At 40.0% G+C, this 25282-nt stretch overlaps 1 protein-coding gene across 1 annotated transcript; it reads left to right on the forward strand.

Annotated features, from left to right (window-relative positions):
• The first annotated feature begins 10036 nt into the window (after positions 1–10036).
• On the forward strand, positions 10037–10639 carry LOC147418777 (uncharacterized). Its single transcript, XM_086505536.1, has one exon. It carries the CDS (start codon positions 10037–10039, stop codon positions 10637–10639), a length of 603 nt encoding a protein of 200 aa, XP_086361662.1.
• The last annotated feature ends 14643 nt before the right edge of the window (positions 10640–25282 follow it).

A 25282-nucleotide genomic window follows, 5' to 3' on the forward strand; every position in this document is an offset into this window, starting at 1 on the left:
GAGACATGAAGCTTAAATATCACTACTATGTATCTAGTGTTAAACTCCATCGAGACAAAGACTAGATAGCCAAATTGCAGTCGAGTTTAAGTGAAAAATCCATTTGAGCTAAGGTAAAACTTATAGTGCCTCATTTTTCTAGGATTCTACCCCATCAAGGAAGTTAGAATCTAGCACAAACCAATTAAGACTCTTTTGGAGCCTAGATAGGACAATTCGTGGAACTTATGAAACTTATTATTGAGTTAGAGTCTAGTTTAGATAAGCAAAAGATCTTCAAACCAGCACTTGACTTTCTTACTATTCAATATTCAAAGTCCCTTGAGGCTAACAAATTACATACCCACTTGTAACCTAACTAATGAGTAATTATATAGATCTAAGCAAGTATATATAATGAGTCTTCAAACTAATAATCCAAGGGAAGAGAGTAGCAAGGTCCACTACTTGTCCAAGCTCAGCTCTAGACAACATAGAAAGATGCTAGTTCTACTAATTGTCTAATTATAGGCATGGAGAAATGATAGAAGGTTGACCACTTGTCCAACCTATCATCTCTAGTAAGATGGGAGGTTTGGCCTTAAGATTCACCATGTAACCAACCTATACATCATTGTATTATGAAGAGTAAAAAAGCAAAGCTCCACCACTTGTCCAAGCTAGTTCTAAAATCCACATGGAGATAAGCAAGCTCCACCATTTGTCGAATCTCTCTTCCATTAAAACATGAAAAAACTCATCTATGTTGTATATGGGGACTTTTTTCCAAGGTCCACCACTTGTCCAAGCTAGGATCCCTAGTAGCACGAGTGGTTTGGTCTCAAGATACACCACTTGTACTCTATGTCATTATATTAAGAAGAACTATGTATTAAGGTCCACCACTTGTCCAACCTATAAGGTTATATCTTAAATGGTATCCTTTCTCACCACTTGAAATGCCCATGATATGTTTTACACGGGGGTTTCATTCCAAGGTCCACCACTTGTCCAAGCTAACTCTATTCAAACATAGAGAGAAGCAAAGGTCCACCACTTGTCCAAGCTAACTCTATTCAAACATAGAGAGAAGCAAAGGTTCACCACTTGTCAAAGCTAGGCTCCGTTGAAGTATGGAGAGAAGTAACCTCCATCATTTTTCCAAGATAGGTGCCATTCAAACATGGAAAGAATCAAGATCTACCATGTCTCCGAGATTCTAGGCTCCATTGAAACACCCTAAAACCATGATATTTTGTACATGGGGTGTTTACATTCAAGGTCTACCACTTCTCTAACGTATTATACCTAGTAGCATGAGTGATTTGGTCTTAAGATTCACCACTTATCCACTCTATGTCATTATATTAAGAATAACTGGGTGTTAAGGTCCACCACTTGTCCAACCTATAAGGGTATATCTTAAATGGTATCCTTCACCACTTGTCAAGGTCCATCACCACTTTTCCAACCTATAAGGTTATATCTTGAATGATATTTTTCCTCATCACTTGTAATGTCCATGCTATGTTTTACAAAGGGGTTTTGTTCCAAGACCCACCACTTGTCCAAGCTAACTCCATTAAAACATAGAGAGAAGCAAAGGTCCACCACTTGTCCAAGATAGGCTCCATTGAAACATGGAGAGAAGGATGATCCACCATTTCTCCAAGATAGGTTCCATTGAAACATTGAGAGAAGCAATCTCCACCATGTCTCCAAGCTAGGCTCCATTGAAATACCCTAAACCCATAATTTTGTACATGAGGGGTTTACATTCAAGGTCCACCACTTGTCCAACCTATTATCCCTAGTAGCAAGAGTGGTTTGGTCTCAAGATTCACCACTTGTACACTCTATGTCATTATATAAGAAGAAATATGTGTTAAAGTCCACCACTTGTCCAGCCTATAAGGTTATATTTTAAATAGTATCCTTTCTCACCACTTGAAATGCCCATGATATGTTTTACATGGGGGTTTCATTCCAAGGTCCACCACTTGTCCAAGCTAACTCTATTAAAACATATAGAGAAAGAAAGGTCCACCACTTGTCCAAGCTAGGCTCATTGAAACATGGAGAGAAGGAACCTCCACTGTTTCTCCTAGATAGGCTCCATTGAAACATGGAGAGAAATAAGCTCCACCATGTCTCCAAGTTGCTAGGCTCCATTGAAATACCCAATACCCATAATTTTTTGTACATGGGGGGTTTACATTCAAGGTTCACCACTTGTCCAACCTATTATCCCTAGTAGGTTTGGTCTCATGATTCACCACTTGTCCACTCTATGTCATTATATTAAGAGGAATTAGGTGTTAAGGTCCACCACTTGTCCAACCTATAATGTTATAGCTTGAATGGTATTTTTTCTCACCACTTGTAATGCCCATGACATGATTTACATGGGGGTTTTGTTCCAAGGTACACCACTTGTCCAAGATAAATCTATTGAAACATAGAGAGAAACAAAGGTCCACCACTTTTCCAAGCTAGGCTGCATTGAAACATGGACCTTAATACCAAATTATTTCTAGTAGCATGAGTGATATTTTGTACATGGGGCGTTTACATTCAAGGTCCACCACTTGTCCAACCTATTTCCCTAGTAGGTTTGGTCCCAATTTCACCACTTATCCACTCTATGTCATTATATTAAGAATAATTGGGTGTTAAGGTCCACCACTTGTCCAACCTATAAGGTTATATATTGAATGGTATTTTTTCTCACCACTTGTAATGCCCATGATATGTTTTACATGGGGTTTTTGTTCCAAGGTCCACCACTTTTCCAAGATAACTCTATTCAAACATAGAGAGAAACAAAGGTCCACCACTTGTCCAAGCTAGGCTCCATTGAAACATGGAGAGAATGATGCTGCACCATTTATCCAAGATAGGCTGCATTGAAACATGGAGAGAAGCAAGCTTTACCATGTTTCCAAGCTAGGCTCCATTGAAACACTCTAGGGGGTTTTATTTCAAGGCCCACCACTTGTTTAACCTATTATCCCTAGTAGCATGAGTGGTTTGGTTTCAAGATTCACCACTTGTACACTCTATGTCATTATATTGTGTTAAGGTCCACCACTTGTCCAACCTATAAGGTTATATCTTAAATGGTATCCTTTCTCGCCACTTGAAATGCCCATGATATGTTTTACATGGGAGTTTCATTCCAAGATCCACCACTTGTCCAAGCTAACCATATTCAAACATAGAGAGAAACAAAGGTCCACGACTTGTCCAAGCTAGGCTCCATTGAAACATGGAGAGAAGGAACCTCCACCATTTCTCCTAGATAGGCTCCATTAAAACATGGAGAGAAGTAAGTTCCACCATGTCTCCAAGATGCTAGGCTCCATTGAAATACGCAAAACCCATGATATTTTGTACATGGGTGATTTACATTCAAGGTCAACCATTTCTCCAACCTATTATCCCTAGTAGGTTTGGTCTCACAATTCACCACTTTTCCACTATATGTCATTATAATAAGAGGAATTGGGTGCTAAGGTCCACCACTTGTCCAGCCTATAAGGTTATACCTTGAATGGTATTTTTTCTCACCACTTGTAATGCCCATGACATGCTTTACATGGGGGTTTTGTTCCAAGGTTCACCACTTGTCCAAGCAAATTCTATTGAAACATAGAGAGAAACAAAGGTCCACCACTTTTCCAAGCTAGGCTCCATTGAAACATGGACCTTAATACCAAATTATTCCTAGTAGCATGAGTAATATTTTGTACATGGGGGGTTTGCATTCAAGGTCCACCACTTGTCCAACGTACTTTTCCTAGTAGGTTTGGTCGCAAGATTCACCACTTGTCCACTCTATGTCATTATATTAATAATAATTGGGTGTTAAGGTCCACCACTTTTCCAACCTATAAGGTTATATATTGAATGGTATTTTTTCTCACCACTTGTAATGTCCATGATATGTTTTACATGGGGATTTTGTTCCAAGGTCCACCACTTGTCCAAGCTAAATCTGTTCAAACATAGAGAGAAACAAACGTGCACCACTTGTCCAAGGTAGGCTCCATTGAAACATGGAGAGAATGATGCTCCACCATTTATCCAAGATAGACTCCATTGAAACATGGAGAGAAGTAAGCTCCACCATGTTTCCAAGATGCTAGAGTCCATTGAAATACCCAAAACCCCTGATACTTTGTACATGGGGGGTTTACATTCAAGGTCCACCACTTGTCCAACCTATTATCCCTAGTAGCATGAGTGGCTTGGTCTCAGGATTCACCACTTGTCCACTCTATATCATTATATTAAGAAAAATTGGGTTTCCATATCTAAATGGATCTTTGCTTGGATAAGTGGTAGACCTTGAGACCTAAATACCCATTCTACACTAGAGCATTGGTTAAGCCTTATACACTTCAAGCATACCTTTAACAACAAGTAGTAGTTATTAGTTGACTTAAGTCTAGTTGAACTCCATGGTATTGAGACTAAGAGAGAGTGTAGCATAAAAAAGAGTCAGGATTTTAATTTGACTTTCTTTCTATTAATGAGTAGATCATAGATGGATTTTGGTATCTAATAAAACCTTAGGGTAGACAATGTAAAACTCATGTCTATTGTTGTGTTTGCATTAAGTGTTCTTGTTCTTTAATTTCAGAACCATTACAGAAAAATGGATTGGCTATATGCTGGCATAAATTGAAGAAAACTATTGAATTACCCATCCAACCTCCTCCAAGACCTTGTCCAAGGAATGAATCACCTCCTTATCACCTACCACTTGCTTTCAAGGACATCAAAAGAGTACTTATCTTGGATCTAGAGGGGTTACTTCTCAAGACAGTTGAAATGAAACATGGAGATTCTATGCCATCTTGGGCTCAACACATGCGACTTGTGGAGGACAAAGATGAAGTTTATCATGTGGTGCGACCAGACGCACAAAGTTTTTTGGATTTTTGTGCTGAATACTTTGAGCTATGGATATGGAGTTGCTATAACTTAACAAGGGTGCAACGCATCACACAAAAGTGTTTTCCTGAGCAGTATACCAAGTTCAAGGTGTTTATGAGTAACAAAAATTGCCAAAATCCAAATATCATGTTAGGATTTACAAGGGTTTATCACAAAAATCTGAGTGATATTTGGAAGATATTTGAGGATTTGGATGCAAACAATACCTTAATTTTTGATGACACTCCATATAGGGTGATGTGGAACATGCCAGGGACATATCTTATATTTCCAAAGATGTGGAGGCAAACTTCCGAGCAACTTCAAAACTTCTTGCAGAGAACCATAATTCCATGGTTGGTAGGATGGTTGTATGCAAGAGATAAGAGAGTCTATACATACAACACAATTGTAAATCAGTATAGTGATTCTGAGACAAATTATGTCCTTGTGTGTGTACTTGTCAACACGAAAGCATTGAATAAATATGGCTATAAGATGCTTTTTTTATTCTAGTGTGTATCTTTCAACATTTGTATAATTTGATATAGTCTTTTTTTTTTTTAAAAAAGGTGTGTCAATTTTATGAACACTTGAATGGAGTGCACCCTACTCTAAGGGGACTTCAATGTACTATTGGAGTGCATCCTATTGTAAGGGGACTCTGATGTATTGCTAGAGTGCACCCAAATTTTTGGGGACTCATTTTTTATTTGATTGGGGCCTATGTTGGGTCATATAGTAAAAGAAATTCATTTTTTGTCAATTCATATCGAGGTTGCATTTATTTGGAACTATGAAAGAATTGATGTTTGATGTCAAAATAAAACTTGTAAGTGTGGATCAGAGAATTTATGGACTTTAAATATGTGAGAGGGATCTTTTTCTTGGGCACAAATGTTTGCTTCAAGAATTTGTCATTACATACTTTATGTGAAAGAGTTTTAGAACCTAAAAGACTTTGAAAACAAAACTATGGAATCTAAGTGCATGTATTCTTGAATGGCTTGAAAGTTGATGTATACATGCATGTTGCCTTGATGAAGATTTAGATCTGACAAGATGGAAAGATATAATTCTTGGACGTTACCTTTGTCAATTTGGTAATAACATATTTAACTTTCTTTTAATATGGGTGGAAAATATATTATTATGTGCATTTGGAACCTAATTGCTTGACCTTCAAACCAAGATTCCTATGTTATTTTTTCATATACTTTTTTGTACTGAATTAAGATTGTGGATGCAAGGTCCACCACTTGTTCAAGCTAGATCTAAGAAAGTATATATACTGAGTCTTCAAACTAGTAAACCAAGGGAAGAGAGAAGCAGGGTCCATCACTTGTCCAAGCTCATCTCTAGACAACATAGAGAGATGTTATGTCTACTAATTGTCCAATATAGTCATGGAGAAATGATAGAAGGTTGATCCACTTGTCCAACCTATCATCTCTAGTAAAATGGGAGGTTTGGCCTTAAGATTCACCATGTAACCAACATATACTTCATTGTATTATGAAGAGTAGAAAAGAAAAGCTCCACCACTTGTCTAAGGTAGTTCCAAAATCAACATGGAGAGAAGAAAGCTTCACCATTTGTCCAAGATAGGTTCCATTAAAACATGGAAAACCTCATATATGTTGTACATGGAAGCTTTTTTCCAAGGTCCACCACTTGTCCAAGCTAGGATCCATTAAAACATGGATAGAAACAAGGCTCCACAACTCGTCCAACCTTTATAGCTGCGAAGTGTACCGGTTGTCTAAACTAGGCATGGGAAAATAATAGAAGGTCCACCACTTATCCAATATATTATCTCTAATAGCATGGGAGGTTTGGTCTCAAGATTTAGGAATTGGCTGACCTGTATTTCATTGTATTATGATGAATTTGGTTTTAAAGTCAACTACTTATCCAAGCTATAAGTTTATATCTTGAATGGTATTCCTTCCCATCACTTAGAAAACCAATGATATGTTGTACATGGGAGGGTTTGTTACAAGGTCCACCACTTGTCCAAGCTAGTTTCATTGAAACATGGATGAAGACAAGCTCCACCATTTGTTAAATCTAGACTCCATTGAAATCTAGAAAATCCATTCTATGTTGTACATGGGGTTTTTGTTTTAAGGTCCAACACTTGTCCAAGCTAAGATCCATTGAAACATGGAGTAGAGAAACACTCCACCACTTGTCCAAGCTAGGCAACATTGATAGTAGTTGGTTTATTTTGAAGATCCACCACGTGTCTAAGCTAACTCTATTGAAACATAGAGAGAAGCAAAGGTCCACCAACTATTCAAGCTAGGCTCCATTGAAACATGGACAGAAGCAAGCTCCACCATTTCTCCAAGATAGACTCCATTGAAACATGGAGAGAATCAAAGGTCCACCATTTCTCCAAGCCAAGATCTAGTTGTCCAACCTATAAGGTTATATCTTAAATGGTAATCTTTCTAATCACTTGGAATACCCATGATATGTTTTACATGGGGTTTTGTTCCAAGATCACCACTTGTCCAAGCTAACTCTATTGAAACATAGAGAGAAGCAAAGGTCCACCACTTGTCCAAGCTAGTCTCCATTGAAACAAGGAGAGAAGCAAGCTCCATCATTTCTCCAAGATAGGCTAGCATGGATAAGTGCACCTTGAAACCAACCTTCCTATGAGGCAATAGAGCATATGCTACATATTTTATGTATGCCCCATGCCTCAAATTAAGAAGTTATAGATTAGAAGTGGACCTTGCTTAAATGTCACATGCAATAAATTAAGGAAAAATAGCCAAGTGGATTGTATTCCTCAATGGATCCTTGCTTTCACAAGTTGTGAACCTTGAGTCACTTTTACATTAACTTGGACAAGTGGTGGACCTAGAAACCAAGCTCTCCATGTTGAGATAAGTTGTAGGTAGGACAGTAGAACATAGACAACGATAATGGATGCAATATACTCCTCTCCTAATAATCCAATTGATTGAAACCATGATATTTTAGTTGTTTTCATTGTGTATTGTATGTGCATAAAGTGGAATGAGACCTTAAGAAAACTCAAATTTTTGACAAAATCTCTATATTTTATACATGATATATTGAAAGTTGTCCAACCTGGGAATTGGGATTTTCCCACTTTACCTAATATGGTCTTGCTTATGACCTGGGGACCGGAGCACAAGAGCAAAGATGGAGTAATGTGAATTCCACAGGATAGTCCTGCATTTGAGCATATTGATTCGCTATGGCCAGATTTTGCAAAAGAATCACGCAATTTAAAGATGGGTGTAGCATTAAATGGTTTGTGGTCAAATGCAGCACGATCTTAAACCGTATGGTAGATGTAGACAAAATGAAGCAAATCTTCATGTATTCCTGGAAAGGACTCAACCTAAGCTATATGCTGTTGTTGGCAGCACTTCCGCTTCTGCTGCCCACTCTCACATGGTATCATATGTTGAGGTTCTTCTCCTAAGCCAGCGATCCCCCGCTGATTGCTTTTGCGTCGCAAATAACTCCGTCAAAACTGAGATCGCTCCCCCTTGGTGGCCAAATCAGCCAGATCAGCCAATCGCTCCTACCTTCTCTCTCATCCCCAAAGGGATTACCCCAGATCAGCCCTAAGATCTTGTTCTTGGCGGCCAACACACAAGCCTTGCCTAATTTACACCTCTGTGTTAACTCTCAGCCCTTGCGTTAATCGCATACAGGCATCGATTCAACCAAAGTACACTTGTTCTGGAGCACGTGAAGGAGGACCCGCAATTGGAGAGGGGAAAAGCAGCCCCATCAAGCGGCACAAGGGACTTGCATTTTTACCTTGGAGAGGGGGATGCTGGGCTTTCTACCTCTGATCTGCCTTCGACTTCCCAGCTTTGCATCCGGTGCATTGCCGGCCGGTATCCTCTTCACACGACATTGTTTCTAGCCTTAAAACCTTGCTATTTTTCCTCTGTTTTCAGCCCTCCGACGGCTGTGATACGAGAGATGCACACCCCATCAAGCCTCTCTTTGCTCCGACATCTATCGAGGGCGAATGGGCCCGCTAAAATCTGCATTGCAAGAGCATTTTCAGCCCCTCGGAGTTGTATTTTTGGGTGTGGGCAGCAGTAGCTTGGCTTGTGTTTTCCATAGAGGATGATGCTACCTCCTGGTTGGACACCAACCGATGGTGTTCATTGTGGTCTTGTGATGATTGCTCTAGCACAGGTTGGCTTCGTCATCCACTTGAGTAGATATAAATGGTAGGTTTAGTTGTAGCAGCATGAAGACTAGGAAATTTTTGGTGAGCCATCCTGCCATAAAAGTAACCTTCACAAAGCTATCGATGAGGGCAAATGGTGGTGCTATAGGCAAGACAATGTTTGACAATATGTTCCGTAGATGCACGACAGACGGGATTTCTTGCCATGTTCACATCCACGCCAACTTTGCACTTACGTTCACGTGGGTTTTTCTTTCAGAGTAAGGCCAATTTGAGCAAGCTCGGCTTTGCCTCTGTAGCTGATCCAGGATCATGAGCCGGAGTTAGATTGTTGGCCATCTTGTAGAGGTTGTAGGATTCAATGAGATCGCACAGGGTGTGAGCTTGATGCCAACAGAGGTGAGAGTGTTTTTTCAAAATCTAGGTCGTTGTCCTCATCATCATCAACATCTTCGGCAAGTCCAGAGCATTTTAGAGATTGTGCATTGAATAGTAGACCGCTCTCGCCATAGAGAGTGGGGCCTTCGGAGGAGGGTTTGATAACTTTTCTGGTGTCGTATTCTTCTCTCTCTATCTCTCAGTCTCAGTACCTTCCTGAACATTGTTTACCACTTTGTTTGTGTCCACTTGCACTCTCTCATTAAAGGAACGGAAAGCTCTCCCTTCCATATAAGTAAAAGGAACCTTGAGTACAATCGTATCACTCATTCTGAGCACAGCTCTCATTTTCGTTGCACCTAATAGCCACATTCGCCATACCCATTAGCAAGCACCATAGCAACACATGGTTGCCACATTCGGCATATGACATGTCAAAGACAACTTTATGCCTCAACCCTTGTGTATGAGCCTAGCTGAAAAAGTTCTCTCACCCATGTAAATTTCTTGGAGCAATGCCACATGGCTTAAAGGCGCTTAATGCAAAAATCAGCCATATTCGGTGATAACATTGTGTCCGATGAGCACAATATGTATGAGCATTGCAATGAGCCTAATGTTGACATTACTTCAAAGAAGCTAGATGAAGATTTTGTTGTGGACAAGGTTCTAGAAGCAAACAAAGATGGTTTGCAAGACCAGGTTCAAGACCACACATGTCATGAGGGATCTAAAAGTGCAATAGAACCTTACAATGATGAGAGTAGACATGCTTGCAAAGGATTGGAGATTTTAAAGCATGAAATAGGGTTTGAATATTCAAAGATGCCTATCATATGCTGTAAAGATAGAGGGGGTGACGGTGTTTTGTTGCAAATTAATGTCAGATCCAGGAGGTTGCAGCTCATGTTAAATGAAGAAGGATGTAATATCAGCTATAAGTTTGGGAAGTTTCTTATAACTCCTTTTGATCCGAGTGGAGCTCAATGCAAGATAAATCTACATGAGAGATTTGACAGTTTGTGGTCGAATGCATCACTAGCTTATAACCGTATGGCAGATGTGGACAAAATGAAGCAGATCTTCATGTGTTCCTGGAAAGGAATCAAACTGCGCTATATGTTGTTGTTGGCAGCATTATAGTTGATGCTCATGCTTCCTCTTCCACTTTCTCTGCCCATTCTCACATGGTATCAGACACTGAGGTTCTTCTCCTAAGCCAGCGATTCCCTATTGATTGCTTCCGTATAGCGAGGAATTCCCTCAAAATTGAGATCACTCCCCCTTGGTGGCTTTGTTTTCTACAAATAGCCAGTGTTTTCACCTCTTAGGCTGTGTTTTTTGTGCTATGGAGCCAGATCAGTCATCGCCCCTTCCTTCTCTCTCATACCCAAAGGGATTGCCCCATATCATCCCTAAGATCTTGTTATTGGAGGTCAACACACAAGGCTTTCCTAATCTTCACCTTTACGTTAACTCTCCGCCCTTGTGTTGATCGCATACAGGCAGCAGTTTGACAAAAGGACGCTTGTTCTGGAGCACGCGAAGGAGGACCCGCAATTGGAGAGGGAAAAAGCAGCCCCATCAAGCGGCACAAGGGACCTGAGTTTTTAGCCTGGAGAGGGGGATGCTGGCCTTTCTACCTCTAATCTTGCCTTCGACTTTCCAGCTTTGCATCCGGTGTATTGTCGACTCGTATCCTCTTCACACGACACTGTTTCTAGCCATAACACCTTGCTGTTTTTCCTCTATTTTCAGCCCTCCTACGGCTGTGGTACGAGAGATCCACACCCCATCAAGCCTCTCCTTTGCTCCGACATCTATCGGGGGCGAACGCTCCCGCTGAAATTTATGTTACAGGAGTGTTTTCAGCTCCTTGGAGTTGTATTTTTGGGTGGACAGCAGTACCTTGGCTTGTGTTTTCCATAGAGGATGATGCTACCTCCTGACAGTACACCATCCGGTTGTGTTCATTGTGGTCTTCAGTTGACTACTCCAGCACACGGTGGATTCGACGTCTGCTTAAGTAGATATGTATGCTAGGTTCAATTGTAGCAGCATGAAGACTAGGAAATTTTTGGTGAGCCATCCTGCCATAAAGGTAACCTTCACAAAGCTGTCGATCAGGGAAAAAGGTGGTGCTATAGGCAAGATGATGTTTGACAATATGTTCCATAGATGCACGATGGACTGGCTTTCTTGCCATGTTCACGTCCACGTCTACTCTGTACTTATGTTCACATGGGTTTTGCATTCAGAATAAGTCCAATTTGATCAGGCTCAGCTTCGCCAGCTGATGGAGGATCATGAGCCAGAGTTAGATTGTTGGCGATCTCATAAAGTTTGTAGGCTTCAGTGAGATAACGAAGGGTGTGAGCTTGATGCTGGCAGAGGTGAGAGCGTTTTTTCATATTCCAGTCCATCCTCATCGCCGTTGACATCCTCGGCAAGTCTATAGCATTGTAGATACTTTGCAATCAATAGTAGACCGCTCTTGCCATAGAGAGTGGGGCCTTCGAAGGAGGGTTTCACACATTTTCTGGTGTCGTATTCTTCTCTCTCTATCTCTTGGTCTAAGCACTTTCATGCACAGTGTTTACTACTTTGTTTGTGTCCACTTGCACTCTCTCATTAAAGGAACGGAAGGCTCTCCCTTTCGTAAGTAAAAGGAACCTTGAGCACGATCGGATCACTCATCCTGAGCAAAGCTCTCATCTCATTGACCCCTTGAACAATCGTCTGGAAGCTCTCAGGCCAACAACGCTTCAAGATGCCTTGCTAAGAGCTAAACCCTTAGCTATAGAAATTCAGAAGGTCAATCAAAATAGGAGGAATCATTTGGCGAAAAGGGCAAGGACAAATGTTTGGAATAATAGACCAGCCAACCAAGCATATGAACAACGCCCAATAGTAGCCACTACCGCAGCTATGGAATTTATAAATGTACGTTGTTATGAGTGCAATGAATTCGGGCATTACTGATCTAAATGCCCCAATAAGACTCAAGCAACCAGCGCCAATGCCATACCTCTAAATGTCTATGGGTGAGGTCAACCTAATGGAAGAGGAGGACGTGGAAGGGTAAACAGAGGGCGAGGGCATGGAGCTACTGCCAGAGTGAATGCCGAAGTGGTACAACCAACTGTGGGAGATGAAGCAGAGGAAAGAGCAACCTTGCATGCTGCAATTGACAACCCCAATGGTTGCGAGCAGTACGCATTCATTCATACGCGAGGATCTCTCAGAAGTGAACAAGTTAACTTCCTTATAGATTGTGGTAGTACTCTTTCATTTCTTTCACCCAAATGCATGAGGAAGTTAAAGCTAGATAAGTATCCAACAAGAAAACTATTTGTAGAGTTAGCAAACAGAAAGGAATTAGTATCTCAACACTCTGCAGGTATAATCAACTTTGATCTAGGGGAACACCCAACTTCTGCTCAATTTTGAACCCTACCTTTAGGATTCTTTGATGGGATACTAGGGATGGACTAGCTAAAGCAAAATCAGGCGCACATCCATTGTGCACAAGGGAACTTTACCTTTACAGATAACTTGGGTAATGAAGTCTTAATCAAGGGGGAAAATGGGAGACCTAGGGCTACTCTAGTTAAGGCCAGCAGACTTTTGAAGGGACTGAGAAAGGGGCAACAAATTTATGCGGTAAAGCTTAACAAGATGGACCAATCAGACACCAGACTTCAACCAAACTGGTTGAGGGAGTATGATGATGTATTCACTGAAGACCTTACGAATCTTCCACCACATAGAGAGGTAGATCATGAGATTGAGACTACCCCTGGATGTGAACCTATCTCAAAGAGACCTTATAAAATGTCACTTCCAGAGGCCATAGAACTCAAGGAACAACTTAGGAAACTCATTGAACAAGGATTCATTCGACCCAGTACTTCTCCTTGGGGCGCACCAGTTCTTTTTCAAAAGAAGAAGGATGGGACCTTAAGGCTATGCATAGATTACCGTGGACTGAACCAAGTAACTGTCAAAAACAAGTATCCAATTCCAAGGATTGATGAACTCTTGGACAGACTCCATGGCGCCAAAATGTTTACAAAGATTGTTATAAGGTCAGGATATTACCAAATCAAGATCAAGGAATCAGACATTCCAAGACAGCTTTCAACACTAGGTATGGACACTACGAATTCATAGTAATGTCCTTTGGTCTAACAAATGCTCCTGCAAGCTTCAATCGACTTATGCAAGATATTTTCAGACCCTTATCTGAACGATTTTGTCCTGGTATTCTTTGAGGACATTCTGATCTATTCTAAGAACGAGGTAGATCATGAAGAACATGTTCGCAAAGTACTTGATCTTCTTCGAGAACACCAACTTTACGCTAAAGCGAGCAAGTGTACCTTCTGCTCACCAAAGGTCAATTATCTTGGATTTATCATATCGGCCGAAGGGATTTTAGTGGACCCAGATAAAGTCAAGGATATTGTTGATTGGCCTCAACCATCCACCGTCCAGCTAACTAAGAGGATTTATTGGGATAACGGGATGGTACAAGATTTTTGTCAAGGACTATGCACATATTGCTGCACCTTTGATGGAGCTCCTGAAGAAAGGAATGAGGATCGAATGGAAGACCGAGCACGAGTCTAGTTTTGCTAAGCTAAAAGAATTCTTGGTCTCAGCTCCTATCTTTAAGCTTCCAGATTTCAGTAAGGAATTTGAAGTAGGAACCGATGCTAGCAAATTTGCTTTAGGCAGAGTTCTTACTCAAGAAGGAAGACCGGTGGCGTATACTTCCCGAAAGCTGAGGGATCATGAGAAGAATTATCCTACTCATGATTTGGAACTTTTAGCGGTTATACATGCGCTAAAGTTATGGAGACATTATCTTCTCGGATGCAAGTTTCAGTTAGTTACAGACCACAAGAGATTAAAATGGATTTTTACTCAACCTATTCTCAATATGCGACAATGGCGATGGATAGAACTCTTACAAGAATATGATCTTGACATAAAGTATAGACCAAGGAAGGAAAATGCCGTTGCAGATGGACTTAGCAAAAAATATTTTCTCGCAGCTATCTCTATTCCAAATAACCCTATCTGGGATAGAATTAAAGAAGCATCTTTGGTAGATCCAGAATACCAGCGTATAGTATCATTAGTCCAACAGAATAAGATTCCTGAAGCTAAAGATTACTCTCTTATGGGAAGATTTCTTTACTTTAGACATAGACTCTGTATTCCCAAAGACCCAGTTTTAAAGAAGACTATTCTGTATGAAGCACACGACAGCCCTACATCAGGACATCCAGGTTATGCCAAGACTCTTCATGCTATCATGAGGAGTTATTTTTTGGTCCGGAATGAAAGGAGACATACTTCGCTATGTGAGGCAATGTCTTTCTTGTCAGCGGATAAAAGCTGAAAGAATCAAGTTACCAGGGCAACTTCAACCTCTTGACATACCCCATATGAAATGGGAATGCATCAGTATGGACTTTGTTACAGGGTTACCTTCTACAGGAGGTTATGACTCTGTATTTGTGGTTGTTGATATTCTCACAAAAGTGGCTCATCTAATACCCATAAAGACAACCTTTACTGCTTTGGATATTAGCCGAGCTAATACCCATAAAGACAACCTTTATTGCTTTGGATATTAGCCGAGTATTCATCAAGGAAATTTTTAGGTTACATGGTTTACCCAAGCGTATCGTCAGTGATAGAGATGCCAAGTTTATATCAAAGTTTTGGACTTCTCTTTTCCAATCTATTGGGTCACCATTGACGTTCAACACAGCGTATCATCCGCAGGCAGATGGGCAGACTGAAAGAGTAAATCAAGTCATTGAGGACATTCTCAGGGCCTATTGTTTGCAAGAGCCAAAGAAGTGGTTACAATATCTTCCTTTGGTAGTATATGCTTACAATTCTTCTGAACACAGAAGCATTGAAATGTCACCCTTGAAAGCTCTTTATGGACAAGACTGTTTAGCACCGCTTAACTTTTCAGACCCAGCCATCAGGGTAGAAGCCTCTAAGACGATTCTGGAAGACATGGAAGCTCAGACTAAATCCATTCGCCAAGATATCCAAGCCACTCAGGATAGACAAAAGAATTACGCAGATAAGAATCGATCAGAACGGACCTTCAAGGAAGGAGAAAAAGTTTTTCGACGAGTCCGACCGAAGAAAAGCAACTTATCATTAGGAAGGTACAAGAAACTCAGCCCGAGATATTGAGGACCCTTCGAAATCACTAAGGTTGTGAGTGACCAGGCCTACAAGCTCAAGTTACCCGCAAACGTAAAGGTTCACGATGTATTTCATGTCAGCCTACTCAAACCCTACATTCCTAACCTCCATCAACTCTTGGACTCAGATCAGATAGTTATGCCAGCACAAGGAGTTCTCGAACGTCAACCTGATTATGTCCTTGAATCAAGAGAAAGAAAACTACGAAACAGGACAATTACCGAGCACCTTGTGAAGTGGAAAGATTATCCTGAAAAAGACGCTACTTGGGAGGACGAACCAACGCTCATAAAGGATTATCCTAATAAATTCTTGAGATGAGGAAATCTCAAATTTTTCACATTGGGGAGGTTATAAGATCTCCGACCCCGAGCTAAAGAGCACCCCTGTACTACAAAATAATCATACTGCAAAAAGTTACTAATTTTGACAGTTTTTCTAAATATGTCGGTGCCAAAATATTTATAATGTTATAGATCTTTCAAAAATGAATAAAAAAATTTATGTGAAAAAATTCCGACTCATAGTAAGTTTTTGGTCACCCGACCCGTCTAGTTTTGACCGTCTCGACAAACCGCACCTGTACCTTGAATTTGAAAAAAATGCATTTTCGGACGTCAAGGACTGCTAAATATGGTAGGTACTCGGGATTATGCACCTTAGCTCCAGCTTAGTACAGCAAGTTTCAAGATTAAAATCTGATTTGAATTACCCGTCTTAGGTTAAAATTAATTTTCCTAAGGTTTGTGCGGGGAGCACAGGGGCTCGGGGGCTGTGTGGGAACAAGCCCCAGGCCACTCCAGGCTTCGGATAGCAGGAGAGGTCACCCTCACACACATATGAGTCTCATGGGTTACTTTCCCAGCATGAGAGAGAGTGAGTGAGTGAGTTAGAAAAGCAGTTTGGACACTTGCTAGCAATGCAACTAGAACTGCCTTGCATGAATTTAGTGCTCCTCTAGATGCATTTAGCAGCAAAGGTCAACCTCTCTAGCTTGACAAAGGGCATGCTCACACACACACAAACACATATATTCTCACACACACATACTCAGTACACACACACACACACACACACACACACACACACACACACACACTCCTACACACACATACATTGGGGAGGTGCTGCTGGCACACACAACTTCTAGAGGAGGATCAAAGGACGGAAGTGCTGCCCAATTATTGCCAAAAGAACTCCATTGGATCAACAAATCAAGTAAAATTCAGCTCAACCTATGGTAATCAAAAGTTAATTTTCATGCTTATGCTGCAATTCTCTCTATCATTCTCTTAATCCTGCTTGTATTAAGCATAATCCTAGCTAATCTACTCTCTAATTCACTATATGATTAGCTTATTGCATAATCTTAATCTCAATTGTCAATTATGCAAGTAATTAAACTCTCCTAATCATAAATTAATGAATGATTAGCAAAAAGGAATTAACCGCTAGCCATCACAGTGAATAATGATAGAACTAAACCAACCGCTAGCAATGTGGTTAAATGATCAAATTCAATCTATCATTTCAGATAGAATTAAACCAACCTCTAGTAATGTGGTTAAATGATCAAATTCTATCATTTCACAATGATCAATTAGCTAAGTTTAAAATTCAAATTGCATATGATTAAGGTGTAATTAGAGAAATTAATTCCCTATGGTTATCCCTAGAAAGAAAACTCTCTCACCTATGCACATGGTAATTCTGCATTGCATTAGTGAAGCAATTATTATACCTAATTCATATCTAGTACTCTAATTAAGCAAGAACTAATTATCTAGGCCGAGTAATTAATTCTAGGGTCAATTCCCATAAGAACAAGTGAGATGCTATCATAAATTGATGTAGCTATGAACAATTACCATGTCTTGAAGTAAATCTAATCCTCTCGCAACTTTCTCATTGAGACTAATCTTGTCATCTTGGTTGATGTAGCTATGAACAATTACCATGTCTTGAAGTAAATCTAATCCTCTCGCAAATTGGTCGTTGAGACTAATCTTGTCATCTTGGTTGATGTAGCTATGAACAATTACCATGTCTTGAGTAAATCTAATCCTCTCGCATAAGAGGAATTGCTCGTTGAGACTAATCTTGTCATGATATTCTCGCACACTAGTTCTTTTTTTTTCTTGAATTTATCAATTTAAAGTAGTGAGTATAAAATGGACCCAACAAAGAGGAATCGTTTCGGTGGATCTCACGACCGTGAGGCTGGCAGAAGCAATTCTAACGGGAACGGGAAAGCTCCCATGGTCGAGCAAGCACCGGCCATCTCATGAAGTAACGATGAGGATATTGTTGAGGTAGGTCAAAATTCAATTCAAGTATTGTTTAATTACCATTGCATTCGATAAGGTAGGAAGGAAACATATCCCCAAACATGTTGGAAATCCAACGGAGACCACGACATTTAAATTAAGTGTATTTTATTCAAGTAGGAAGAATGATTTTAGAATATACTGTTTGAAGTAGGAAAGATTGTTTGCTAGGGAAAATTTAGCTCAGCTAGTTTATTTTCAATTCCAATGTTGATTTAGTCATGATCCCCCTCTTGATCACAGGGGGCGGCTCGCGAAGATTTCGCAGTAGCTAGAGTTACTAGCTTAGGGTCTCTATCCAGGACTTGCGTTCTTTGCGGTGGGATGTCCATGTCGTGTTTTTTATGCGGTGGACAAGTCTAGTTGTATGGGCAACTAGGTGACAACGGGGGGAACTAACACTCGCTGGGGGATTTCGTGCCTCCAGAACATTGGAATTTTTAATGAAATGAATTTTGAGTGAATGTTTACTAGAAAATATTGTTTTGGTGCCGCTTGTTATACTGTCTGAAGGGCTGTCCTAATGAATCTTGTGAATCGGAACTTAATCAATGAACTTATATGTTGAACAACCATTGTGGTAGTAATTAGGACACACAAAGAAGTGTTAGTGTGGGGGTGGAAAGTGGGGGTTTGGCTCGGGTTGCAATGCCTATGAGAAGGGTGGTCCCGATTGGTCAGGAACTCTCTGTCCCCATAGTACGATAAATGATTCTAGAATTTCTCATTGCACCAAAAGCAGTGAAGTACCAAGTGTACGTGCCTCTGAAAGTAATGGGGATAAATGCACTCGAGGCTTCTCTCCTTCTCGAAGATGATTCTTAGGACCGATAATTGGTTAGACACGCTTTCCCTTGCGGGGTGGAACTAGATCTGTTGCTAGTAGGCTCAACTCAATTCACTTGGTGATGAGAGCTCGTCCGCTAGTTGATCCCTTAAACCACTTTGTTTGCTTCCGCTATAGATCTAGTGGCCACAAGGTTTACCATCAGATCCATCGTTCGAGATGACGGGGTGGGGACCTCACAAAGTGAGAGAAAATCTCCAAAAATTTACTTCCTAGAATCACAATTTCCTGCCTAATTAGAGTGACAATACCCACTTAGAGTATTTGTGTGAATACCATAGAAAATTTCATGTCCCAAACTACCTTTGATGTACTTTAGAACATGCATTCCAGTCTTCTAGTGAGATTCCCTTGGTTGGTTGGAAAGCCTATTGATAACAGCTACTACAAAAGAGGTATTTGGTCTAGTATTACACAAGAAAACTAAGCTTCTCACAAGTTTCTTGCACTTCTTGATGTCAACTAAGGGAGAATAATCTTCCATGGAGAGTTTCACATTTACCTCCATTGGAGTGCTCTCCCATATCGTGCTAGAATATTCTTCGTCCTCTAATGGAGCATCCATCAATGTTGTGGTCACCCTCATAGACGTGAGCGTCTAGCTCTCCCAAGCTCATTGACTATGTCCACTAATATACCTTTGGTATAAATGGGCTCTCAAGTCAATTGTGAAGCATGCTCATCTAGATGTTGAGTCCCTGCTTTGAAGGAGTCAGTGATCTCCCTCTGTCAATGTCCCCCACTGCCTGGTCTCCTCAAGAGACTCTCCTTGTGTCGCGTAGCGCTAGAAAAAACAGCTCAAGGCATCTCTGATCTGATATCTCATGACTCTAACCAATGGTCCAAAGCCCTCCCTAAATAGACAGTGAAATCGCCCCGTATCTAGTATACCAAACAATGACAAATATGATGTAATTAGGATGAATTGATGTTTTCTCCCAAGATTTGTGTCACTAATTTCATGTCATGAGAAAGAGTGATTGTTTGGAACTAACCTTCATGTGGTTTCGGTTCATTGGTAAACTATGATGTGCCATACCTTTGAAGATACCCCAATATTCTTTGGGGCTTTAGATGAGGACGTCGACATTTTTCTTGCAGATTTTAGAATGATATGCCATATCCTTGCAAAAGGTATGATTTTGAGAAGGGGGATTCTTGTTGCTATGTCTTAGAGGCAATGGGCAGCAATGGTTTTGGAGTACGTCTTCTCAAATTGGAGAAGACTATGCCTAAATATCTAGAGCTTTGAAGATTGAATTCTCCAAAGTGCCAACAATGGAGCAATCATGGGCTTCACTAAAGAGACTTCAACAAAATGGTGAAGGCTACTATGCATATGAAGATGAGTTTGCTCGCCAATGGAAAAAATGTGGATTCACTTCAACCTTTTCCTTTTACAATCTATCATCCCAAAAGCTTTTAGGATCTCTGCTGCATACTTTTGTTGAGAGATGAAGATGCCCGTTGTGGATTACCAAACCTCAATCCCTAAACAATAATGTAACAAAGCCAAGTCTGTCATTTCAAACTTGAAGCTCAAACTCTTGCGAGTTTTTTGAATGACCTCTTCATGATCACTTGTGATAAACAAGTCATCTACATACAATACAATAACTACTTGCTTTACATTCTCTCTAAGCACATATAAATTTGCTTTAGAAGCACTTCTTCTAAAGCCAGGTTTTTTGAAAAACTTATCAGTTCCAACACTACCATGCTCTTGGTGATTGCTTTAAGCCATATTAAGCCTTCTTCAATTTTCAAACCTTATATTTTGAATGACGCGTTTCAAACCCTGGTGGTTTCTTTACATACACCTCCTCCTTGAGAAGTCCATTCAAAAATGTAGATACAACATCCATTTGGTAAACAACCCACAAATAGATAGCAATAAGAGCAAGTACAAGATGAATAGTGTTCATTCAAGCTGTGAGAGTGAAGGTTTCACTAACATCAAAGCCTTCAACTTGTGAAAAATCATGTGCTACTAACCTTGATTTGTACTTTTGCAATGATCCATCAACCTTATGCTTGAGTTTGTAAACCCATTTGGTGTCGATGACTTTCTTCTTTGGAGGCCAATCATCTACTTTCCAAGTGTCATTCTTTGTGATGTTGTCATACTTCTTTGACTGCATCACTTCTTTCCATTTTGATTAGCCATGGCCTTGTCAATGGAGGATGGCTCCTTCACAAAGCCCAAAATTTCAATTATAAGAGCCATGTTGACGATGTATTTGGAGGCTCTTCTTTGCTCCTCTGTTCTCTTTGATCTTCACAAACCACTCACCTCTTTATGAGGATTGTGAAGTTGAGGGTTTCTAGCATCAAAGAGTTGTTGAGCCCACTTTGCTAGTGGCTTTTCCTATGATGCTACAACACGTTGGTTAGATTTATTTGAGCTGTCATCATCAAACAACTCCTCCTCCTAAATGTTTATGTGACTTTGATCTGGCATATGGTAAGTTATTTCTTCATTTGATGAGAAAGTGGATGAACCTGGTTTCTCCACCACATGTGGCCCTTCTTCAAATACCACATCGCTACTAGTGAGTATTTTCTTTTCCCCAGGATCATAGAGTCTATATGTCTTAGACTCTTCATTGTATCTGAGAAATACACACTTCTTGCTTTTGGATTCCAGCTTTGTTCTTTGTGAATTAGGAATATGTGCATAACAAAAACACCCAAATGTTTTGAGATACCAGAATAGGCTTCTTCAGGTATTTTATCTTTCAAAGCTTTTGTGTAGCTTTGATTGAGAATGTACACTGTTGTACTCACTACTTCGGCCCAAAAGGAATCTGGCATATCCTTGGCTTTGAGCATGCATTGTGCCATCTCTACCCCTGTCCGATTGCGACACTTCACAACTCCATTCTAATATGGTGTGTAAGAATTAGTAAGGTGGCATTTGATTCCATGCTTGTTGTAGTAGTTGTTGAATTCCTTTGAGATGAATTATCCTCCTCTATCTGTGCAAAGCTTCTTGACCTTCTTTCCTATTTCATTTTCTACAAGATTTTTCCATACTTTAAAATTTCCAAAAGATTCAAACTTCTCACGAATGGAATACACCCACATATTTCTACTAAAGTCATTGAATAATGAAAAAAGTAGAAAGATCCACCCAACATGACGTAGATATTTTACCACAAAAATATGCATGTACCAACTCTAGAGGAGACTGAGCTCGAGTATTAATCTCTTGTGGAAATGACTTTCTTTGTCGCTTTCCCATCATGCAAGCTTCACATACTTCATCCATATCTAAGTTTTGAGGCATGTGTGCCACCATCCCATATTTTTTCATCTCCATACAAATGCTTAAGTGACCAAATCTCTCATGCCATAATTGAGTCGTACCCTTTTTTGTAGTGACCGTAAGTGCAGAAATTTTATAAACGTTGTTGCACATTACGCTCTTTTCCATTGTGTTTCCTTCAAAATTTAAGATTTTTGCTCCACTTTTCCTAAAACAACTTCAAGACCATGGTCGATGATTGCAGAAATCGAGAGCAAATTCTTCTTGATTTGAGGCACGTACAACACATCAAAGAGTTTCTTAGTTTCACATGCCAAAAAATAAATTGTCCCAAACCCTTCGGTTAGACATTTGGTATTATTCCTGACGATTAAACAGATGGGTTCTTGTAGAGGCTTCCAGGAACTATACCAGTCTTTCTTACTAGTCATTTGTCAAGATGCACCACTATCTAGAATCCAATAACCACCATCAATAAAAAGAGTTTGTGTGAGCATACCTCTTCTATGATGGCCTATGTTAGCGGATTCTCTTTCCTTCCAAGAAGCTTTCATGGTGCCATTTTTCTCGTCTAATTTATTCTTTTTGCAGTCTTTAACAACATGACCCTTCTTGTCACAATAAAAATAGATACCTGAAAATTTCTTCTTCTTGGGCTTCTTCTTAGAAGAATTTGACATAGGCCCCTTTCTTTTTGTGCTTCTTGTGAAAGCGACATCACCTCCCACATCCCTACTCCTGAGTTGTAGCTCCTCTTCAAGCAACATTACACTCAACTCTTCAAACATAAGAGGGGTTGGACCTCGGGAGGTTCACTATGTGTAAAATTACCATATCACGTAAAATTTGAGTAGTACTTTTCCAAGGATAAGATGTATTGTTTCAAGCTAAAGAACTCATTCATCTTTATCGCTTCATGGACAGGGGGTAAGTATCTTTTCTTCGTTGCTTGTTTGATTTCCCACCAACTCTGAGAGTTCTCTAATACACCCATGTCACGACAATGTTGTTTCCACCATAAATTTGCTTCACCCTGAGAGGCGAAACATTCCTAGCATCGCTTGATTTGCAGGTGTGGTCCTTGCAGCAAAAAAGTAATCATCCATAGCTTCAATCCATACTTTTGCATCTTTCTCAATATCAACACCCTCTCCTTTAAAAGAAGGTGGCTGTATTTGTTTGAGAAAAAATTTCTTTTCTTAAATTTCCGTGTTAATAGCATCGTTCTAAGGGTTTTTCAATGTAGAAATGATTCGAGCATACCCCTGAGTGTACATCAATGTTTATAATAACTCAAATCAATAGAGTATTTTTCAAACTTAAACTTATCCAGTCCACTAAAAGCCCAATCGTATGACTTAACCAATGTGCAAGATCCTCCATGCGTGATTGTTCGATGCTTCAAATGTGGAGGGTTGGGACATTATCAGAATACTTGTCCACAATTGACTAATGCAGAAGTAGTAGCAAGCGAAGCAGATTAAAGACTTCACCATTTTGGATATAACCTCTCTCACTCAACCCCTCACCTTCACCTTCAACCCATCTCCATCTCCATCTCCCTCTCCGTCTCAACCATTTTTGTGTTGCCCTTAGGATTCTTGAGTCCTCTTTCTCTCTTTTTCCCTTCTCTTTCGCGATACGATGATCCCGAAGCGAGTGACTCAAAGCTCAAAGAATTCTCATGTCGTTCCACCTCTAGGGAAGGTGAAAAAGAAGGTATCAGCTACTCCAATCATAACTCAAGCGGAGGTATTGACTCCACAAGAAGTTGAAGCCGTCCAACACAGGAGGTAATCGAACATGACGCTAATCCGATAAGATAAATTTATAGTTCTGCATTGTTATTCATGTTGACTTGGGAAGTCAAGCATAGAAAATCTCTTAAACCGTGCAAGAAACGTAATTCTATCACAAGAAACAAGCATATGTTTTCATAGATTAGTGAAAGAATTGTTTGATAAATTCATTTTTTGTTAAATTGTTATTGCTTGATAAATTGTTATTGTTTGATAAGTTTTTATTGGTTGATATGAAGAGTTGGTTGCTCATGTTTAAAGCATCATTGAAAGAGAAGAGTTGTTGGAAAAGTATCTTTTGTACCTTGCGGGTAGCGAGATGGCTCGCGGTTAGCGAGATGATTCCGTGACGGTTAGCAGAGATTAATCTGAGGTTATCGGCTCTCTTTTGTTCCTCGTGGTTAGTGAGATGCCTGGCGATTAGCAAGATACCTTGCGGTTAGCGAGATGCCTCACGGTTAGCGAGATCAAAAGGTTGAACAATTTGCGGTTAGCGAATAAATCCTTTGCAAAGGCTCTATTGGTTAGACAAAGAAAGTTCACGAGTAGCGATAAACTCATAAAAATTTGGAAGTGTTCTTTTTGTTGAAATATAGGACTATCTTCATTAGGCCTTGTTTGAATTGTTTTGGTATTGTTTGAAGGGCTGTATAAAAGAATCCATGTCTGGAATTAATTAAGAAACATTGTTTGTATATGAAAAATAGTGTTGACGTAGTAATTAAAAAACAAGCTTAAAAGTGTGAGTGTGGGGGCTGGCTCAGGTTGCCAGCCAAGGATGGGTGGTCTCGATTAGTCAGAAAACTCTCCACTCCCTCTTATTAAGAGAATTGAAATTAGAGACTCTTTGTGCCAAGAGTCAAGAATTCCCAAATATATGTGTCCCTAAAGCTATGGACCCGATTAGTGGAGTACTTTTCACAAGATTACTAGGTAGTTTAGACTATATCTCATATCATATTTAGGTTTATGAATGGCGGCCGTGCCTCTTAAACATGGAGAAAAAGGTGTTGTTTATGGATTCTAAATATGTCAATGGGATTTCATCTGTATGTTATAGGAATTGGCTTCCATTACAATCCTTGATTTATCGATCTAGCATGTGGCGTATGACCCTTACAACCACGATCACGATGGATAGATAACTTTATCTCTTTTGCTGCTCGTATCTCTGCTTCGTGGAAAGGGAGTTGGGTGTTGTTAAAGGAACTTGAGAATAAAGGAAGGCCATCTATCAAGTTATCTAATAAACATTGGGGCGCCTTTATTCTCAAGTCGCCCCATCCATCTATCTTGAGAATAAAG

The sequence above is a fragment of the Adiantum capillus-veneris genome, chromosome 29 (assembly GCF_014529385.1).
Source record: "Adiantum capillus-veneris isolate H3 chromosome 29, ASM1452938v2, whole genome shotgun sequence".
In the NCBI taxonomy this organism is placed as follows: Eukaryota; Viridiplantae; Streptophyta; class Polypodiopsida; order Polypodiales; family Pteridaceae; genus Adiantum; species Adiantum capillus-veneris.